We start from the raw sequence: 23,265 nt of genomic DNA, 5'->3' as shown, positions 1-23,265 counted from the left end.
TCAGAGCAGCATCCCTCCTGCCGGTGAACGTGAACGTCTCCTCCTCGTTCCCTCCACTGAATGAGGCGCCCGGTGTCTGCATCCGTCCCTTTAACGGACAACGGTGCACGGCGTTATTAATCACCGTTAGTAAATATATAACCACGGTTTAACATAAGCACTATATTATTAGTTAACGTCGGTAAAAACGGCACATTTGCCGCTTCGGTTACGCTCGCTAACCTCTATGGTAAATTACCGTCAGTAGGCTAGCCGGCTAGCAGGACCTTCGATTCGTAACGTTAACGTACAATGCCAACGACAATAAAGTAACGTTCATTATCAATACGATTTAAAAGTCAGCTGGAAACATAAAAGTCATGTTACAGTATACTTACATGTGTACGCGGTTTGTGTCGGGCTCCTCGCCAGAATCACCGCAGTCGTCCGCCATTATCCAAAACTTGTGAAGTCAGACGAGGCGCAATGCATTTTGGGAAGTTGAGTAGATTTAGCAAGGTCCGCTATTGTATGTGAACGCACTACGTACTCAAATTTACGTCACAATTAAGTACGAGTAGGACGTTAGTATGGCATTTCGAACACATCTATGATCTATGAACCCATCCTTGACCCTCTAGCAGAACTACGACCAGCCATTATAAAGCAGTTTATAGTTGTTAATGTTGTGTCAAAAGGTACTGCATTTAAACATGTTATTGCGCAAGTTTCCTGGCTTCATCCCCATCCGGACAGACATTTTTATGGAAAGCCAATAGAAGTTTGGAGCTTGCAGGGAACAGACACGTCATACCCAGCATCATTTCTGCCTGTTGAGCGCATTGCTGGGAGATGTGTGGTTAACACATCCACTGTGCATTTAAGCAAGACCAAAGAAAGGGTCACTGTAGTCATACCACTATGCACAGTGGTTGAGCTCTAGGAGACTGTGATGTTGTTTGCAGGAATGTACATTTTACCTTTGTGGCAAAGCCTGATTAAAAGTAATTGTTGAAGCAAATTGTTTTGTGTATCTTTGAATGAAGATGAAATTAAGTTATATCTTTGAATGAAGATGAAATGAAGTTAACACCTTTCAGAAAAATGTCACCTGGGGGAAAACTCCCCCTGCTACCCTGATTTGCATTTGTATAGCTCACAGCATTTTCATTTACATGTTAAAGCCTCCCCTAGGATTACGGGGAGGGGGGTCATGGGGGGACAACTGCCAAGCAAGGCCCACGTCAATTCCCGGCAATTTACGTCAGTTTTCTGTGTTTCCTGCAAATTGCCGTTTGCAGTCGTAAACCTGAACTTCCACGGCAATTTACAGGGCCGCTAACTGACGAAAATCCCACTTTTCATGCAGTGGTCCTTATAGCTTCTGATTGGTTAGTTGAGTGACATGTGAGTCAGAAACAGGAAGAAAGGTTGTTGTTGTTGTGAGGCTGAAATACGGTCAGCTTATAGCTCAGTTTATATTCTCTTTGCAGAGTCATGCAGAGCAGAATTACATTTTTGTTATTCAGACAAATTTGACCACTAATCAAGCGTAGCATTAGTTCTGGCAGGACACGACGTCAAGCTCTAAATCAGCAACAACACCGTAGCTGTCAAAACCGAGGAAATCAGCTGATGGCTCAGCTGACTCCCCTTGCCCGCTTCCTATTGGGAAATTGCATTCAGAGCGCACTATTTAAACTGCTCTAGCCGGACCTCCCTCACTGCTTCCTCTGCCGGCGTTTGCAACCCACCTCCACCCCAGCTCCTCCCGTCATCTGTTATGTACCTTACCATTGTTCTTGTTGGTTGCTCTGCTCTGTCTGGATTTTTCTTTGCTTCTGCGCTCCCTGCTTATGCCGTTCATGATGGCTCATGAAGGGCAGGAAGGTGTGCTCTTCCTGCCTCAGGCTTTCCACGCAAGCGCATGGAAGAGCAGGGAGTCCCAGAACAGTACCATACTGCCAAATGAAACTTGTGCAAGCAAATAAAGATTCTTTTTGACAAAGTGGTCCTGACTGAAGAATTTTTATGTACTGACCCTGGTTGTGGAAGTATTTCATAATCTATTCAAAGGATTCCAATAATCTCCAGGGGAAGATAATTTATTTAAGTGTACAAACTTTATTCTTGACGTCATGAAAAATCATTCTGATCAACAATTCTTTGCTTCTGCTGGATGCTGGCAATTTCACACCGAGGCTGACACTGATCCCAGCACGCATGTCAGCACACACATCGTGTGATTTTCTTGTACTCCTCAAGGCCTTTCATCGGAAAAAATACACACTGGATAGAAAACTTTAAAGGGCACATATCACAAAGAACTATTTTTTCAATGCTTGTGCACGTGGATTTATCCAGCAGTGTCCTACCAAGCCAAAAACTACTGTCACATACCGCCATCTGAGTATCTCCACCCTGCCATCTGACAGATGTACAGGGAGTTGGAATTATTTGCAAATGTCTTGTCTTTTATAGCGCCAAACAAGTTATGCATTAATTAATTTCACCTGGGTAATTGGGATCATTGAACCTGGTCAAAAGTGATTTCTGATGCATTTAAAGAGGTATAAACAAAGGATTGTAATACAACCTATATGAAATGAACATTTACAACATCTCTATAATGATGCACCAGTGTTTTCTCGTTCTCAGCTTCTCTGGAAGATTTCTTTCTCCTATCATTGCCGACAAAGTAAGAGCTAAAAAAAGGGAAGCAAGTGTTAGGTGGTCATCTGAGTAAAGTAGTAGGTGTTCAATAAGGATACCTTAAATACAACATGCTATGATCAAAGTGCTATAGGTAAGAACATAGAAGTACACATAGTCTTAAAGTTTCTTACCTGAATATTTTACACTGAAGTAACAATGTTACACATGTATCTGTAGTTTTTGTTATACCAGTGTCATGCTGCTGTTCCTGATTTTCTGTAACATGCATGCTGATTGAATATTTGAGTGATGTTGACTCGCATTTAGTTTGTCATATCACTATATTTCAAGTAACAATGACATTAAACATATGACGCAATGACATTTTTTTTTAATTAATTGTATTTGTTGCATGGAAAACATTTGGTAGAAAAACTAACAAAAACCAGAATTGGAAAACGTAGTCGATACATTTAACATAACCGTAGATTGAAATTGTTGTTTGGGAAGGAGCCATTATAAGTCTACCATTCCAGGTTAGTGTGATTCATGTTGAACAAGGAATACCGGCCCAGCTTGTCCTAAATCTCCACAGGGGTTTAAAGAGCTTGATTTGCTGATCCATCAGCAGTGATATTAGGAACCCTGTCCTCCAGACTTGGGTCCAGTAACAGGACTGTATAAGAGAAATAAAAAATGCACAGAAAGGAACAATGTTTAAACCAAATAACATCAGTGATCAATATATGTATTCCCAATCCTTTTTGGAATAATAGTGAAGCTAGATGGGAACATTGAGCATCTAAGATTGAAGCTTTTTGAGCTGTGTGATTAGAGTTAATTAAAGTCTTTGGAGCTACAGATAACCTAAAAAAGCTCCTGTTCAGTGGATTTGAGGACGTTTTTACACTCCAGCAACCCCATCCAACATTACCCAAGATTGTGTTATGTTCTCTCAGATGAAGCAGGAACGACTCATAATTTCTGAGACTTCCAAACAGGTTCCGTAGGTGTAATTGACCCTGAACATGTCCAGCTGCATCTTTAGGGACTGGCAGTCTGGATACAGGTCAAACACGTTTCTTACCATGCATATGACAATAAATTCTTCCAATCTCTTGAATCATGAGCGGCACCCCAAGTGGCAACCTTACTGCATCTCACAGTAAGCTTCCACAGTTCCAGGTAAAACTGCATTAGTGCTGACAAATCACATGGCCATCAACATCACACGGGGAGACTGAGCATGGCGAGGGGGACGACTGGAGATAGAGGTTTAATTAAAACTTAGTGGGAACGAATATAGCTCTAGCTGTGTGTATTTGGCTGTTTTGATTTTTAAACATTAGTTGGTTATTTCAAGAAAATCACATGTCACAGAAACCACTGATCCTTGAATTCTTGGCTGATAATGATCCGTTGGAACAGATTGGAACTTGATGGATTAGTTATCAACTATGCCCCATCAGAATATGTCTGGACTTTAATCTCATCCAACATAAATGGTGAGCATAAAAGATAATTCTTGGTGTTGAGTTGGAAAAAAAAAATCCTATAACAGTCAGGATCAAATCACACACAAGGGATTGTATTAATGTATGTGGTTGATATGCTGTCAGGACACTATTTATATTCACAGGCAGCAGAGGGCAGCAGACTGACACAGAAATAAAGTTTGAGACCTAAAATGTTCACTAACATTTTGTATGTAGGCTATTACACATGTATATGTTGAACTTTTTCTATTTGTATTGATTATCATGGGGTATGATAGGTCTGTTTCCAGTTTATATAATTATTTTTGAATTTAATGATCAAAATTGATATAATTTATCAATCAATCACTCAAGAAGGTTTTACGTAAAACATTGATTTTCACTTTCACTTGCAATGAAAGTTCAAATTTAGTATCTGTCAGCCTCAAATGTGAATTAATCAATTAGACACCTTGAAATCAAACGAACAATTAAAAGATTAGATGTTGTTGATGTAAAATATTTTCATTTGTATCCACTCATCGATTAAATAAAAATTAAATTAATTGAATTGAAGTTTCACAAAAATACACAATCATAACACACACGCTTTAATTTCACAAGAATCAAAGCATGCATTGCGTCCGTCATGTTGAAGGTATGAGGTTTACAGGATGAAGTGGTTTCATCTGCAGCTCTCTGCGGCACTTAACCAGAGATAAATAAAACATCGACTCCCATCTTTCTCTCTGTCCATCTATCTATATCTCTGTCTCTTTGTCTCACACACATACAGTATGAACCTCACAACACGCCCGCTGCCTTTTCTCCCTACCGGCGTCGTTCTGCTTCCAGCTGCTTTGTGAAATGCTTCCTTTATCTGCATGAATACGTCGAAGCAGGATGAAGATAAAATAAAGAAATAGTGATAATAATACAACACATCTGTGCTGGAAAGGAACCAGGTACATTAACTCAAGTATCAAGAAGAACTGAATTTAATTTAAAAGATCATTTTGAATAAAGTCTCATTTTATTGAAGTAAAGACGATAAACCCAAAAGTCTAACTAAAATCAATTCACAAAGGCTTTATCGGCAGTCTGTGTCCCATTGCAGGTCAGAGGGGGTGAGCGGCGTGAGTTTTGGGTGAGCCTGCACTTTGCGGCGTCCTTCAACGCCCCGTCAGGCTTCATTTGGGCTGAGTGAGCTGTTCTGTTTCAGGGTGGTTGGATAGATGGCTGCCTGCGCTCAGGGTGACAGCGATCAGACACACAGCTCATTTAAGGCAGCTCGACTAGCAGGCCATGTCTGTTTTAATGAGATACTGAGTAACGAGTAGCTTAAAGCTTCTCCGAGGTTCATTTTGGGCTGTCACTCACTCACTCACTCACTCACTCACTCACTCACTCACTCACTCACTCACTCACACATAAAGAAATAAAACATATGGGGTAATGCACTGTGCTTTGGATATGTGTACATGCTTCAGTATGTTTAAAACATGTGCCCAGAAATGTTTTAAATACTAGTAATATTTAAAAAGAAAATTCTGTATATGGTAAATAAAACATTTGCTATTGTTAATCTACAGTGTAAACCAGTTAGTTTGCATGTTTTTTTAATGTTGTTACCACAGTTATAACCATTGTTGTTTTCCAATGTTACCCAATATTATTGTCATTATTTATTATGATTATTTTCATGATTATATAACCTTGCATGTAACTTTGTGGTTGCTCCAGCGATGCGTGATCAGTTGAGGCTGTTGGGGACCTGAGAGGCTAAACTCAGGGCTTCATACTCCCATGAACCTTCAGTCGGCGGCGCGGAGAGTTTCTCTTCGTCCTCCTCTGTGTTGTACATGTGTTGTTTCTCCTCTGTGTTCTACATGTGTTGTTTCTCCTCTGTGTTGTTCATGTGTTGTTTCTCCTCTGTGTTGTACATGTGTTGTTTCTCCTCTGTGTTGTACATGTGTTGTTTCTCCTCTGTGTTGTACATGTGTTGTTTCTCCTCTGTGTTGTTCATGTGTTGTTTCTCCTCTGTGTTGTTCATGTGTTGTACATGAGATCAGTTTGGTCCTCTCTGAACTGATTGCTTCTCTGGGATGTCGAGTCATGTTGAGCATGTATCTCCTCTAACATGCCAATTTAAAATGTAAACAACCAGCCTAAGGCGCTGTGGAGGCTCCATCGTATGTATGCTGTCTGTTCTTATTTTCTCTCACACAAACAAACCATACACATACTGTAATTTATTCCCATCGTCAGGCAGAAACCTTGTTTATCCAATAATGTTTCAGGGGAAAAAAATAGTTGCTATAGTCTATTCATTTGGGTTTCTGACCAAATACCTGCAAAATTAAGAAAACTCCCATCCACATTGACAAAAACATTCATGCCTATATCCTTTCTTTTTTTGTTTTATACCACAATGAATCTTCTCCTGTATAAGAGTGCATGATGTCTCCTGCGGTGCAGAGCTGATTCGGTTCCAGAGAGCAAGGTGCGGATTGCATTTGTGCCCGTGCTTGCACGCCCAGCTGAGCACACAGGATGATGAGCACTCGTTGTCATATCAGAGGAGCGAAGCTGCCATGTTCACCATGAAACATGCATGGGCTTTATCTTCCGAGCACATTTGCATCCCCGAGCCTCATCTTACCTGGCACCGCACGGCAGCATGACGCCATCGGCCTCGCCATGCTGCGTGTGCATACGACTGGAACTGGAGGGTCAAAGCACTTTCCTCTTAGCGACCAATTACTTCATTAAGCGCTATTAGTGCTGTCAAATCACATGGTCATCAACATCACACGGGGAAAATGAGCCTGGCGAGGGGGACGACTGGAAATGGAGGTTTAATTAAAACTTAGTGGGAACAAATATAGCTAGCTGTGTGTATTTGGCTGTTTTGATTTTTAAACATTAGTTAGTTATTTCAAGAAAATCTCATGTCACAGAAACCATCGATCATTGAATTCTTGGCTGATAATGATCCGTTGGACTCCGCTCCTGATAATGATCCGTTGGACTCCGCTCCGCTGCAACAGATTGGAACTTGATTGATTAGTTATCAACAACTTTCTATGCCCCATCAGAATATGTGTGGACTTTAATCTCGAATGTCCTCCTTTGCTGCTGCCCCCCCCCCCCCCCCCCCTTCAGGCCTTCCTGTGTCTTCTGTGAAAGTAATGAATGCTGACCTGCTGTCCCCTCAAGGTCCGATATGCCCACTCCGTCTCCGTGTGCCCTCTGATTCATGTTTATGTCACTGGCTATGCTAATGTCCTGAGCAATATGCTAATACGGGGTCGATGAATATTCATTAACTTATTGGACTACATTCAGGATGACGGTTGGGGAGCATGAGGCTCAATGTCATTGGACGAAAAAAAGCCACAACTAAACTTTGGGACAGCTCTGTCTGAATGTCCTGACTCACCAGGTGACTGTAGATAAATGAGGTTGCTGGATTGATTTCAAGCTGAAGCAACGTATGACTACAAAGCTCCCAGAATAATAGCAAGAGAGTGAAATTAACATGATTCAAACTGAAATTACTTTCTGTTCATCGCCAGCGAACAGGTCTGAACTATTAAGGTTGAACGGCTTTTGAATATAAATAGTTTCAATGGCATGTAAAAAAAAAAATGAGGAGCTGATAGCTCATATTAGTACTGAACTATGTATAAATATAAGTGTATAAACCAGAGACAGTCTATGGTACAAACAACAAGGTTGCTGCTTTATTTATGTCTAGATGACGTTATTTTGAGTGTTGATGGAGCAGATACAATATTAACGTAGCCTAATATTGTATCCAGACTCCATTCAGTAGATTTAAAGGAGTCATCACCTGGTTTTATACGTATCCAGCCCCCCTTGGATCGCTTTGGATCAATTCGTAAAACTTATTAGAAAAAAAAAAAAAAATTTTAATCAAACATTGAGCTTGTTCTGACCCTTTTTCGTACCGCGATTTTATCACGCGAGATTACGCGCGAGGTTTTGACTGGTCCGGATGTGCATTGTATAATATGTAATGAGGCGCGCGTTGATTCGCCGCAGGAAGGACAGAGCCGGGGGGGCTTGCCTGCATGCAGACTCCAAAACATAATGGCGGCGCTTCGGCGATTTCAGGTAGCGGACGGGGCGGGGTTGGGTGGTGAAAGAGGGGTGGGCTTATGCAAGTAGCCGCCACGGTGACGTCACCGAAGGCGCAGAATCAAAATCTCGTGCTTTAGGAATGCACACCCTTGTGTGCTATTCCTGTTCGGAAAAAGAGCAGAAGCGAAAAAATGGCGCCACTTTCAAACTCCAGCCTTTCAGGCAAGTTTCAACTGAGGTCAAACACAGATATGCATGTTTTAACAAGAGAAATTGCGATTTCCAGGTGATGACTCCTTTAAGTATGTTTGTTTTTAGCATAACGCAAACACAGTGATGCTGATAAACACCATATGTGCTCAGAATGTCGTTTTTTTCTTTGACCTTCGGTTTTCATAAAATTATCTCACACTTGATTATTTCTTCACCTCATCTGCATATGTTGATAGCCCGACCTCGGCTGTAACAAAGCATTAACCTTCATTTATTCACAGAAGACTTTTAAAGCAGCTTCATACTTTGTCTCTATACTGGGAGCTTCCCAGTACAACCTGCCTGGTCCTGCTGGTCCGAGTGGAGCTCCACTGCAGCAGCAGGAAGGAGGGATGAGTGCCTTGCTAAACGGAAAATGTCACCAATAATAACAGTTTTGGTGGTTGTTTTTTTATAAATGTGCTGTACACATCTAACAGGTTAAGTCAATGCACCGGAGGAGATTCAGCTCTAGAAGAAGTAATCCTCTGGACGTTTGAGCGTGTGGACGGTCTCCTGCAACGTCGGTGGGACAGAAAAGTCGGAGAAGGTGCAGGCAGACGAGCAAATAAAAGCCTCTTCAAACAGAGATGCTCTCCGCACGCTTCAGAGGAGACGAGAGGGATTATTCTTTGAAAAAGCCTTTTTCTTTCTCTCAAAGTGGGGTCAGAGCTTCAGAGAGAGGACCGAAACCATCAAATAAAAATCTTTGTGTTTCATTATTAATAATGCTGTTTATAGCACTTAAAGGGGGGCGGGGGGGACGGTGGACAGAGAAACTCTGAACAGAGATATCGCCGTGAAACGTCCCCAATTCATTACTGACATTAAGAGTCAAATTTAAAAAAGAAAAGTTGTATTTAAATATGCAAACGGGGGCATTATATAATGATAACATTTTTTTAAATTAAGGGAAATCTACAGCCTCAAAGAGACAAAGTCAATGTTTTATTTCCACTTCTCTGGAAGAAGACTTGGTATGGAAGATAAATAGGCCAAAATCTCTAAACTGACCAGAGAATGAAAAATTATAAATATAATAATAAATAATTGATTATCAAATTACATTTATTTGGCATCTGTAAGTGCGAGTCCACAACAATGTTACAGTAAAACAAAACAACCGTTCTCTTCCAGGTTTTGAGCACACGTGACTTTCAATAAAAACCTGTAGCCAGTCAGCTGTATTTTCAACTCATCTATTTTTTTCTGTTGTATTGTTAAAATATTTCTCATCTTATCTTGTAATTTATGTTTATTTTAAAACATAACAAATACAGTCAAAGCTATTAATTTAAGTAAAGATAATCTGCTATTTTTGGTACGATATATTCAGTTATACCACATGAATGTATAAAGGGTGAGATTTCATATTAAATGGATGAAAGAATGAGCAAAAGACTCAGGACAAAACATGAAAGTGCGTCAGCTAAACGCCTACAAAGTTCTCAGCCTGACAGAGTTCTCAGCCTGACAGAGTTTGTGTCTTTTTAAAATCATATTACACACATGGAACCACCGGAGACAGAAGTCAAGAGGAAAACAGGTTCTTTCCTGTGTTTTGTCTGAAGACGAGGGCCTGTTTGTGCAGCGATCAGGATCGGGATCAGGTTTGAACGGATCCAGACTCTGCTGCCCGGCCCAGCCGGTGACGCAGGGAGAAACATCGCGGGCCGTAACATGAGGACAACTCTATATATTTTATAAACATTGGGGTTTGGTGGGAAAGCCGGGGAGGGCTAATTCAGCGGATCATGCTAACATCGTATTTCCCTCACCCGCTGTGTTTTAAGGGGATCGAGCTCAGCCTTGTAGTCCACCGCAGCACACGAGGGCCTTCTCACCACGGCGAGGAACCCGTCCAGGATGCTGACCTCTCGCAGACGACCTGCAGGCTGATGAAATGATAATAAAGAGCTCTCGGCAGACAGGTGGGAGGCGGCTCTCGCACTGGAATCCCCAGACTAAATAAGAGGTGAAACAGGAGACACCTGTAAGCCGACGGGCCGGATCCAAAGAGGAAGTGTGAAGTTCACACTATGTCTGCAGCCGTCGAGAAGCTGCCGCCTCAAACAGTTCGACTCAAATCGCTTCCTGATATCAACTATTTTAAAGAGCCGCGGTTGAAAGTCCTACAGCCAGACAGCAGACAGTTAGCTTAGCATAGCATAAAGACGTGAAAAAGGGCTAAACGTATTGCCTGGCTCGATCGTCATTGGCTGTTTTCAAGAACTGCGTAAGCGTGTGGATGCTTTGATGAATCATCATCAACATCTAGCATCTTTTATGCTTATAAGGAAAATATATGCAACATCACAATTCTGGCATTTTTGGCAATCAGTTTCAAAGGAGTCCGTGGGAGTCCATGTAGGGAGGAGGTCTAGGTGGTTTAACAAGAGACTGATTAGTGTCCCATTAGAAACAAGTCGTTCTGTTGGGTTTTAGTTTTGTTCAATTTCATAGTCATTTTAAGCCAAATTGTGATGTTTTTCACAAAACCGTTGTTGCCTAAAACTGATGTAGTTTTGTTATCTTCTGTTTGGTTTGTTAACCACATGTTTGGCTCAGTAAAAGTTAATTGAGAATGTAGTTTAGTTGTATGGAAACATAATTTTGAGACAGGGTTGACTATACTGAACTTTAATGTTTCCTGTGATTTAGCTTTGGTGTGCGACTTGACTTGGAAAGACGGACTCCGCCTGTAACAATGAGAACGACTCCATGGACAGGAAAGTACAGATTCTAGTCCAAAAAATATTTTTTATATTCTTTGTTTGAATAAAAGTCCTGATAATTATAATGTCACATGTCCTAGTGTCTTAAGATACGTTGGACTGCTCGGTTGTATAAATGTTTCAGCTTGTTGTCAACAGGCTTTGTCGGGTGGAAACATCCCGACAGCTCACTCGTCGGCGGCGGCGGCGGCCATGTTCTGGAGGATGTTCTGACTGAGAGAACAAGAGCTTGGCTCAGTCGGAGCGTTCAACACAACGCTTGTCAGGATGTGAGCGATACAAACGGAGGAACGAGGGCTTCTGACGGGTATCATGACGTCGTGTCACATTAAGCATTCTGCAGCTCCGCGGTGCCAGTCAGGTTTATGAGCTGGAGTGGAACAAATGCTGGAGGACACGGATCCTCGTCTGACAAGCAGGAGGAAGCAAAGCAGAAACTACATCGTGTACATTCACACTCCAGAGGAATAGAAACCCTGAACGCTGAAAACCGACTCCAAGAGTTCAGCTGTTGGTAGATTTGGCCTTCTGGTCTGACTGATGAATTCAGTTTGAATCCAAATAAAACACAACACAAATATTATTTAAACCTTGTTGCTGCCACACACACACTCCCAAATGTTTTATCCAAACAGATTTTCACAGCGTCAGCCTTTTAATTTATTTTTTTATTACTCCTTTTATTGGCTTTTTAGAACAAGAACCAGGTCAGTAGATCATTACACAGCCGGTCAGTTATACAGACACAACAAACATGTGGTAAAGCAAAGTGGACAGAAGTGAATTATATATGGTGTGACAGATTGCTCAATGAAATATTGATAAGAACAGTAGTACCGATTTAAAAAGTAAATTAAAAAGTGTCCGCAGTGTTAACAGAGCAGCGACAAATGTCTCATTTAATTTCGTTTCAGTGTGAAACTGACTTGTTCCTTCATCACCATGCGTGCAGACAGTGGTTTGATTTTTATTATTAAAATCCAATATTATCATAGAAGATAGGATGTATATATTGATTTATGTCTTCGGTGGGAACCAGTGGGCTCCAGAGCCACGGACAGGAAGTGAAAACATATCAAAACACATTGTTAGTTTCTGTCTTTTCGTGGGATTTATTGGTGATAAAAAAAATACAGAATAACTTGTTTGAGAGAGTTTTTGGAGAAGAAATAAAGCTGAGTGTGATTCCTGAGTCAGTGGTTTAAATCTGGAGACTGTTCACATTGACTCAGACTCACTGATTTCACCTACAGTCACTCTTTGTTTCTATCCCAGTTTCTACAGATCCATTGTTTCTCTCCAACAGCCAGTACTCTGCTGCAGTACCTACAGTATGTATGTGTACTTTTACAATGCAATTATAATATCACTTGACTGTGATTCATTCCTGCAGTGGACAAATATCCAAGTGGATGTGCACACAAAATGTTTAATTTGTGTTTGTTGGTGTAGCCTACTGTACAGTGTTACATTTCACCTTTTAATTCCTTCACAGTGGACTTCATTCACTCCTGCTCACCGAGGTGAAGCTACACAGGTGTTTTCACTTCACTGATTACTGACTGAGCTCTAATCACACACCTGTGTAGGTGGGAGTAGCTTTCAAGGCTTGGAATCCATGCAGAGAATAAAAGGAAAATATTGACTTGTACATTTTTTTTGTTACACATTTTCACTTAAATAGAACAGAAGAAGTGTAATATTCAGTTTCATCAGACATTAATACAGATTGTGTAGGAATACTGTCTTTAATTTAATTAATTATTCATGTTTGTTGCATGTAAATAAGACAGTGTAATTATTTGAAAAGCCCCCCCCCCCCCCCCCCCCCTCGCTGTAAAAGCTCTGTCTGCATCATCTGCATTGGATGCTGTCTCATCAGTGCTGACCTTACCTGACCTTGCCAGGTGTAGACAGACCACACTGTAATGTAATCCATCGGCCTGATGGGGGAATGACTCACACTGAGTTTGTCTCATTGAGCGATGTCATTGGAGAAGGAGGGGAACAAAGAGCTGCTGATTCTTCTTTACATTAATTTATCATTTGAAGAGACACCGCTGCCACTTTTACATTTTACATTTAAAATGGGACTTAATCGACTTAATTAGTTCTACTTTGAAAATACTCACACATACTAGAAACATTGCGTGATCCATAATCAACATAAAATGAGTAAATAATAAATAAAATGAGTGAAAGTGAAGCAAATGCTGGAGTGCCTAAAAACAGCAATCTCTCTACTGGTCATCAGGTGCGACTCTTCCCTGATCATATAGAAGTCTATGAGAAAAATGAACCATAGGGTACGGCTTGTGTGTGTGGCTTTTGGATGCATCCACAACCCAGACCTCCTCTCTACGTGGACTTCCATGGACTTGTTTGAAACCGATTTGTGATACATAATTTCAGAGAGCGAATTAAAGAGAAGTCACAGCATTGAATCTCAACAGGGAAATTCTTCAGGTTTGAAAGTCTGTTCTTGTAGCTTTCTGATGGATGCCGAAGAGTTAAAGCGAAACAAGAGAAAAGAGGAGAAATAACCTCGAACGTCTCCACTCATCAATATTACATTCCTGTCGGTACAATACGAAGGAATCTCAGCCCGCTCTAACCTCTAAATTATTCAATCTGTAAAATCTTTTCTTTCTCAGCCTCCCTCAGAGAGAGGAGACGGAGAGAGGTCGACACAACAGTCAGCCAATACTCATCTCAGTGATTCAGATCTTGTCCTGTCGGAGGCTTCGTTAATAGAGAAATACAGAAAACAGGCTGGAGAGTCTGACATGAAATACTCCAATTCAGTTTATTCGGCTCAAGTCGTCTCTTTGCAGATGATCCAAAACTTTATCTCACAGGAAATTATTTACATAATCTGGTTTCATAACTCAAATCAGATCTGCACAGAAAATTCTGGTTGTAGTTTCTGTCGTTATTGACAACAGTAACCTCTGTCTCTTGTGGCCTGTTCACATTTATCATGAAAACATGGCGAAAGTAATGAACGGTCATTAAAAGACAGAACAGAACAGAACAAATAGCTAAATAGTTTAAAAACAATAATGCAATGTTCACATCATATCTGGAGCAGACTCAGGCCAGATCATTTTTTTAAAGGGGGACATTTTATTGCGTTTCACACAATAAACTAAAATGTTTATTTTGCTCAGGCTAACACCTAGAAACTAAGACTGTATTCCACTTTAGTCGAGCATTTTTATTTAGCAAATAAGCAGCTTTTTTCCAGCACTATGAGAGAAATGTGTCCGGTCAAAAACAGGTCAATTGTAGAGATGTGCAGCGTCCTGGATGCATCCTTCAGGTAAGGCTTCTTCTTCTTTTTTTTCTTTTTTTTTGCAGCGCGCGCTGCTGTGACGCACGGTCACATCCAGTCCGGTCAGCATCGGAAATGAATGCGCTGCGACGCAGACAGGATGAGACCGGATCTGGTGTGTGCAGAACATACATGCCCCAATTAATTATAGCCGGACCGGAGCTATCGTCCTAACAGTTCCTCAGTGTGTTTTCTTTTTTTCATCGTTTTATTTTGGGACTAAAGCCAAAAGAAAACCAAGGACGCTGGAGAGGAAATATTTCAGATTGGGATTTTATTGAACCGGACTGCTTTTTAAATCTGCAACATGCTCTGAAGCTGCACTTAAATGATTAAATGAAACAACCACAGAAACAGTTCTTCATTAAGGAAAACTTCTGCCAGATTTTCTCGCCAACAACCACCTCAAACGTCTCCAGCTGTGAAACCAGAAGACATGTGAAGACACATTTATCCTCTCAGACGCACCGAGACGAATCTCTGCTCCTCGTTCTCACAGGTCAGGTGTGTGTGTGTGTGTGTGTGTGTGTGTGTGTGTGTGTGTGTGTGTGTGTGTGTGAAAACGTGAAAATGGTTTTGGTTACACCGCTCCTCACAGCTGAAACCCGACTCTCCTATATCCGTCACCTCTGGACGCAAACCGGGGCGCCCCGAGCTGGAGGTGCCGGGGGGACGCCACGGAGCGATCCACATACTAATGTGATGGGTAAGACTATCAGCTGTTTGCGTGGACGTGTGCTTGTTACCTGAAGCAAAGTGAAGTAAAGTTAAAAAAAGCATACAAAATGTGAGAAATTGGTCAATTGGAGGTTTGCGCAATGGATAACCTGAAACTGGTGTTATGGTGCGTAAAAAATAGGTTATAAAACACTACAGGGATTTTAAAAAGTTGATTTTGGTGATAGAACCCTGAGTGAAGGAGGCTGCTGGACTTATTGAACCTGATCACGTTTAAAACAACCAATAAACAGCCACATGATGCGCGTAATTTGCGTAAAAGTTGAACCAGGAACTCCACTGATGGCTATGGCTTGTGATATATTTATAACTTAAGTAACTTTTAACGTGTCTATGTTCTTATTACAGTGCGTATCCACATTTTATAAACCATGAGATTGTAAGAAGTTATTTTACATCTCAAAATGTTAACCAGGCGCCAAACAAAAGGTGATTATTTAAATTATTTATTGGTCTACAAGTCGCAAAATTAGATGTATTTCAATGTGACTACTTTCCTCAGTTTCCTTAATGGTAGTACTGGCCCCATCTCAATTAAGAATTTATAGTCATCCATAATAAAATACTCTGGTGACTAAAGACTTGCATATGGGGACATGTTTTGCATGAGAGCTGCAAGTATAAAAGGATCAAATAAAGCATTCATCTGGAAAACCATGAAAGGACTAAAGACAAAGAGTTTCTGACTTCCTTTCTGTAGCTCTCAGGTCCAAGAGAATTAGCGCCTATTGAGGACGTAAATCTTATCAATTATATATATTATTTAATTTCTAAAAAAGTTCACGTCAACCTTTTATACTTCATGTAGTGGAAGAGGACTATATAGAGGACTATAAAGAGGACTATGTAGAGGACTACATAGAGGACTATAAAGAGGACTATGTAGATGAATATATAGATGACCAGAGGACAATGTAGAGGACATCGATGACTATGTATAGGACTACATAGAGGATTAGGTGGAGACTATGAGGAGGACTATGTAGAGGACTAAAAAGAGGATGGATCAACGGTGGCTGGTGGACCATCCATCATAAATACACAATTTTATGTAACAAATATTTATGTAATCTAACTTTTTTTACATCTTAGTAATCGCTGAGGGAATTTAAATTCCTCTGGTAAGCAGAGATAATGCATATATGTCTAGGGCTTTTATTGTGAAAGGTAAGAAGGGAATGTGTGGTATACGTTGCTGTTGTCAGTGTGGACGAAATAACCATAGTTTTCTAAATGAGAAATTAATAAAAGTACTTTTTGGCCATCTGTGTTGTGATGTGATTTAATAGATTTGTCTCATGCTCTCTCTACTCCCGCCTGTCTGCCACTCATCCTTCAGTGCAATGCATGATGGTAAATAATGCTGGGTTAGTGACCATCATTTGTACACTATTTTTCAAGATGAACTGTGGGATACTTTGAGTCCACTATATGTAGAATCATTCTCAATAAACATACAGGCAGAACTACAACATTGTGAACTCACTAGTGAGTGATTTCAGACACAAACAATTCAGACAAAATGTTTTATTTGTATTATTATTGTTGAACGCCAAGATCCTTTAACAGTATAACAAGATATTTTTCATATTATTTTACATCTTTGTTTTGATTAGATTCTTCTCTTCCACATTCATCGCAGCATGATGACACTCTCCGGCCGGCTGCTGGACAGTGGATGATGATGACGACTTTACTGGAGTCACATCTCGACTCGTGTGACTCCCTGTATCTGTCTGCCTTTATTCATCAGTGCATATTTTAAAACACAGATCTGGTTCATTGTATTAAACACGAGGGAAGGCTGGATATTAGCAATTCATAATTCATATCCATAAAACTAATTCGACATCAGTGATGAGTGATTCCACTCTTCAGGAGGACGTCTGATGAGTACAGTAGTGGAGAAGCTCAGAGGTGGAGCTGGTTACATCTGTAGCCAAAGTAAAGGTCGAGGAACCTTTGGTGACCAGATCTTTCTTTCCACAAGCCAATGTACATTTCATTCTGGTCTGGGCCCAGATATATTGCATAAAACATGAAGGGAAAGTGAACTATAAAATGCGTAATCTCTCTCTCTCTCTCTCTCTCGCCAGTGTAATTTCAAGATTAGAAACAGACTTCATGACTTGTCCTCATTCACATGGAGAAAAAAAAAGAAGCAAACTGAAGAAGAACCTCATATCACCTTTTCCCTAAATTATATATTGCGTTTAAAACTCATCACTGTCCCTCATTTCTGTTTTACAGAAACAAATTAATATTCTCTATTTAAGCGACATATTTGATATTTGTTGGACTTTCCCCCCTCAATCTGTCTCCTACTAAATTACATTCCCATACAACTAAACTACAGTCTTAATTACAACTTGGTTAGGTTTAGTAAAATCCTCATTGTTGGGATTAAAATGACAATGAAATTGAAAAGAAAAAACACAACACAACTGGGACACTAACCGTTTGACCCGTTCCACCACACAGACCTCCTCCCCATGTGGACTTATATGTTGTGATATGTCAAGTGAAATGTTGTTCTGTAATCCATGATTAAATAAATTTCCCTTAAAACATAATTCAAAATTTAGTTGTGTTTGAACATCATTTTTAGGCTGAAGAGAAGTTGCAGCATTCAATGTTGTTGACAGTGAAAATCTGCAGGTTTAACCTGAAAATCTGTTCTTCAGAGTAGCAGCGTCCTGATGGATGCTGAAGAGTTAAAAGTTAAAACAAAACAAATCTCCCTTGAAATTCATAATGCAGTTTAGTTGTTTGGGAACCTAGTTTTATTTTTAGGTGGCCACAATGCTTTTTGTGGTAGTTGTATAGTCACGTCTCTTTTTGCCTGAGCTGATTTAATGCTGGTGAAGTTGTCGCATTAAGTTTCCAGCCGGCAGACGATTGTCGTGTTTTGTTTTCATAATGTGCAGGAAGACAAACAATAAGTTGTCATAAACGGTTTGCTGGAGGCTTCAGCTCTGCAGGTTGCTTCGGTGTTTGCGCTCTGTTGGCTGCCTTGTCTAATTGTCAGGTTGCTTTGGGAGCACTCAGCTGAATGCCTTGAACTAAAAAAAAAAGCAAAATGTTTAATGGAATGCAGTTGGCCCACGAAATGCTCACCATAAACTTGAGGCTTGTTTAGATTTTCAACTGATTACATAAGTGTCTGAACCTCGAGGCCCGTCTGGAGTTTTTATCACCTTCATTAATAATTTTGAACCAGTTTGCATTCCTTCTTCAAAGAGTCATAACTCATCTGAATCTGAACACACAGACATGATGCCAAATCCTGTTAGATATATCAATATAGCTGATGTCCATTGCAGAGATGAATCCATAAATCTGCTCAGGAGTAATAGAAAATGAACAGTCTTATTACTACGGATCTTTCATCATAAGCATCAGGTCAGGACGTGTTCCTCAGTATCAAGTCATACAGTGATTTCTGTTTGTTTCCCTGGTTATTTCATTATTCTGATAATGGCAATATATGCCAAGCCTGGCTGAGATGTACGTAGAGACTCATAAAGGAAGTAAAAAGAATACTCTTTTAAGTAGCCAAGTAGAAACTTTTTTCTTTGTTTTCTCATAATGTTGCTCGATCCCACGCAAGGATCTTGCTAAGTGGAGCCTCTTGCGTTGGACTGGACCCTAAATTATTCAAAATTGAACAAATGTATTTTAGATTCACATCTAAAAAGAAATGATTGAGATGGTGGAACATTTAATGTTTGACAAATAGATTTCTGACTCTGGATTTTTGGCATGGTATGAGTTGCATACGGCCAACAACAAAAAAATCACTTTTGTGTCCAGCCAACTAACTAGCTAGCTTTGGAGATGGAAAAGCTAGTCAGCTAACTAGCTAGCTCTGTAGATAAACAAGCTAGCCAGCTAACTAGCTAGCTTTGGAGATGGACAAGATAGCTAACTAGCAGCCATCCTCCTTGAAGCTCCCATTTGCGCTCCTCCTGGCAAAGTAGTCAGTGTAGGGGTCAACAAAAGATGGTCTTTCTCAGTAAGTCCCGGAGAGCGGGAGAGGGAGTGATTTGTAAGTTAAAACTGGAAACTTTCTTCATATATATATAAAAGAAGCCAAAAATCTAGTCTGCGTTCACTAACCTGTTAAGAAAATCAACCTCCAAATACGCTCCACCCACAAAATAAAAATAAAATATGTCATCATGTTTACTAACAGAAATATGAGTCACCCATTGAACTTCTCATTGTGTGTCTGCTAGAAAGCAAACTAGGTAGAATTTCCCAGGAAGGTTTTGTTTCAGCAACAGAAAGCCTTTAAGGATCAGACTTCTTAATATTTCTACTTGGCTGACAGTAACTTAATTCTAATGACTCGGCTTTATTTGCTCATTGTAACAGATAAAAATCAATCTGCAGTATCTTCAGTAATGGGTGCTGGCAAAAGAAAAGGTTTTAAACATTTTGGAGCTGTTCACAGAGTCATAAAATTTTATCGCAACATCATTATTTTTCTTCCATCCTCCTCAATTTTCCTCCAGCTTTCATTTTACTCTCTCCCTTGTCTCCTCTTCCTAGCTTCTGCTTCAACTCTTCTCTCATCCCATCTTCCACCTCTTCTTCTTTAATTCTCCTCCTCCTGATAGGTTGTTGATGGAGAGGATTTCGAATGTCAGCCGGGACAGTGGTCATCGCAGGAGGAATTCTGGCTACAGTCATCTTACTGACCATCGTTGCTGTACTGTGTTTATGTAGGTTGCAGGTATGACAGTTACTACTCAAATTCCAAATATTGGACGCATTTAAATGTTGTCTGAATAATATTATTAATTATGATTATTATTGATGTAGCACCTTTAAAAACACAGTTTACAAAGTGACAGACAAAGCAAAGTAAAAAGCAAAAACAAGGCAATGCAACAGAAAGCCAAAGAAAGCAAAGGTTTAGGCAACATAATACCTTGATTGGGTTAATGAAAGATCATGAATCACAGATGTCATGGTCATTTCAAATATTTCTGTGAGATTAGGCTGACCTGGACTTGATCAGGCTGACCTGGACTAAATCAGGCTGACCTGGACTAAATCAGGCTGACCTGGACTGGATCAGGCTGACCTAGACTTGATCAGGCTGATCTGGACTGGATTAGGCTGACCTGGACTAAATCAGGCTGACCTGGACTCCACAGGGTGGATGTTTGGATTCAGCAACCGTGTCAATTTGTAGCACGGCTTCGTATTGTTAGCTTTCATATGATGTATGTCAGTGTGAACGTTAACGAAACATCCTAACCCTCGACAGTGACTCTGACTCGTAGCCCTCTTCTTGTTTTTGGTCATTTCAGTATTACTGCTGTAAGAGGGAGGAGTCTGAGAAGGGGGAAGAGGAGGAACCAGAGCTCGCCACCATGTCCCCATCCCGGCCGCTGGCTCTGTCTGCTCCCCCAACGCCTCCGACACCAGAGCACTGCTGCAACGAACCGGAAAACTACCCCCCCACCTTCCTCACTGAAGCCAACGGGCCTGCCAGCTACTCCCCGACGCCGCCGCCGCGCAGGTGCCATCGCTCGCATGCCTTCTGCCCGTCCTGCGCCCGCTGCTCGCTGCCCTTCTACCTGCAGCACCCGGAGAGGCTGTGCAATGGCGGCCGCAGGATCAGCTACAGGACTGTGCAGCAGCAGGATCTGGAGCTGCCCATGGACCTGGCCAGCTTCTACCAGAAGCTCAACCTCATCCGCTCCGTCACCATGAAGGAGGTGGTCACCCACAGCATCAGTACCGACGTCTAGCTAAACTTCTATATTTGTGTTTTTCAAGTTTTCCATCTGCAGCGAGAACCAGTGGGCTCCCGAGCCACGGATAGGAAGTGAAAACATATCAAAACACATTATTAGTTTCGGTCTTTTCCTGGGATTTATTGGTGATAAAAAAATATAGAATAACTTGTTTGAGAGAGTTTTTGGAGAAGAAATAAGGAGTGTGATTCCTTAGTCAGTGCTTTAAATCTGGAGACTGTTCACATTGACTCAGACTCTCACTGATTTCACCTACAGTCACTCTTTGTTTCTATCCCAGTTTCTACAGATCCATTGTTTCTCTCCAACAGCCAGTACTCTGCTGCAGTACCTACAGTATGTATGTGTACTTTTACAGTGTACTTATAATACCACTCAACTGTCATTCATTCCTGCAGTAGAAAAATATCCAAGTGGATGTGCACACAAAATGTTACATTTTTTGTGTTTGTTGGTGTAGCAACGACTGTACAGTGTTACATTTCACCTTTTAATTCCTTCACAGTGGACTTCATTCACTCCTGCTCACCGAGGTGAAGCTACACAGGTGTTTTCACTTCACTGATTACTGACTGAGCTCTAATCACACACCTGTGTATGTGGGAGCAGCTTTCAAGGCTTAGAATCCATGCAGAGAATATAAGGAAGCCCTTTAACTTTTGAATTCACAATTCACTTCAAAAAACAAATTTGTGCACAATTATTTGAAAGCATAAATAATAAATTTGTACACAATATTAATATTTTAATGACTGATTCATGCACATGAATTGAAAGTTTGAGTGTACAGTATTGTAGTATTTTTTCCCAAATGCCTTACCTTTTCCCCTGCTAAACTCTAACATTGTTAAAATCAGATTTTTTATTCAATGTTTACATCAAATTTAATCTCAACATCAATAATTCTTTTCACATTGTGTTTTTGGGTTGCACATTCTCTATTATATATAAATGGAATTTGAAATAAATAATCTTTAAAAAATGATCAGGATTCTGTTGAAAAATGTTAGTTGGTGATAAGTATCAATAACATCAGATTTCTTTTAGTTTTAATTAGATCTTCTTCATTATTGCTGTCATGAATTGTTTACTTTAAAAAGATTACTCAATAAAACACTCAAATTCTTTAATAAACTTACTTGAGAAGTTGAAAGTAAATTATCTAAACTTTCAAACAAATGTTGACAGTTCTCTAGCAGGACAAGACTATTTGAATTCAATAACTGAATTTATATCATCCAAAATTGAGATTTTAATTGAATAGAATTTTGGTTTAAGAACGAGAATGTTGCAAACATTTGTCAGCATGGTGTTGTGTTTATTTTGTCATTTAGTAGCAGCTGGACATTTTGTCAGTTTGTTAATGTTTCAGCGTGCTTATTCCTGTTTGTCTGCGGAGTGCCGCGGTGCAGAAATCAAAGGGCTTTTCTGAAGCATTCATTAATCCAGTGACTGTGACTTCTGGAAGACATTTATCCATACTGTAGATAGATTCTTTGCTGTAGGCCGAGGTTGTGCAGCAACATGAGCTGTTGCACGTTTAGAACTGATTCTTACATTTCTTAAAGTTGCAGTCGGCAACATTTGTTTGATTATATTCACTGACACCGACACTATGCTCCGATAGAACAACATAAATCATCCGGTTTTAGAAAAAAAAAAACGCGCCTCTATGTGCACGTAGAGCCTGTTGTGTGTTTAAAAAAAATCCTGTATCATCCTGTCCACTCAGCGCAGTTCACAGTTCATGCACACGCCACAGATCCCACCTCCCCCCTCACGCATGTTACAATATCACAGGCACACGCCTCAAGCTAGGCATACGCTAAATGATATTAGCTAGTTGCTATGTATGAGAAAGTTAGCCAGCCTACCTCTATGTAGTGTGTACTCCATGCCGTTTATCGATGAGAGAAGATACGGGCGCGTTCACAGAATCTGGTGCACGAGCACTGACTAGCACTCGATGGGAGGGAGCGGAGGAGTTCGGTGGTAGAGGGGGAGGGGGCTGAGTGTTGGAAAAATTCAAAATTCGACTGACTTGATCTGCCAGACTTGCCGACTGCAGCTTTAATGATAGTACAGTGGATGAGTGAGCTCATCCTGGAGCTGCAAATTATCACAAAAGTTAACATTCAAATGCAATAAACATACGATAAAATAGTCTGCTGCTAAAAAAATTAGAGGACATGAGCTCGGTTTATCTTGGAAGCCCACTC

General features: G+C 40.5%; 1 protein-coding gene across 1 annotated transcript; it reads left to right on the top strand.

The window, feature by feature from the left end:
- Positions 1–14,339: 14,339 nt before the first annotated feature.
- fam163b (family with sequence similarity 163 member B) lies at positions 14,340–21,792 on the top strand. Its single transcript, XM_084024405.1, has 3 exons — positions 14,340–15,036; positions 19,898–20,013; positions 20,597–21,792. The coding sequence occupies exons 2-3, from the start codon at positions 19,921–19,923 to the stop codon at positions 21,038–21,040; spliced, it is 537 nt and encodes a 178-aa protein (XP_083880531.1). The 5' UTR covers positions 14,340–15,036; positions 19,898–19,920; the 3' UTR covers positions 21,041–21,792.
- Positions 21,793–23,265: the final 1,473 nt, after the last annotated feature.

The sequence above is a fragment of the Eutrigla gurnardus genome (assembly GCF_963514095.1).
Source record: "Eutrigla gurnardus genome assembly, chromosome: 13".
In the NCBI taxonomy this organism is placed as follows: Eukaryota; Metazoa; Chordata; class Actinopteri; order Perciformes; family Triglidae; genus Eutrigla; species Eutrigla gurnardus.
The sequence above is the reverse complement of the archived record's forward strand: the minus strand, read 5'-3'. Positions and strand labels throughout refer to the sequence as shown.

Bases quoted from the DNA above. Each gene is read 5' to 3' on its own strand.
- fam163b (XM_084024405.1), top strand. From the start codon at position 19,921: ATGTCAGCCGGGACAGTGGTCATCGCAGGAGGAATTCTGGCTACAGTC. The intron at 20,014-20,596 runs GTATGACAGTTA...TGGTCATTTCAG, and splicing joins TGTGTTTATGTAGGTTGCAG to TATTACTGCTGTAAGAGGGA.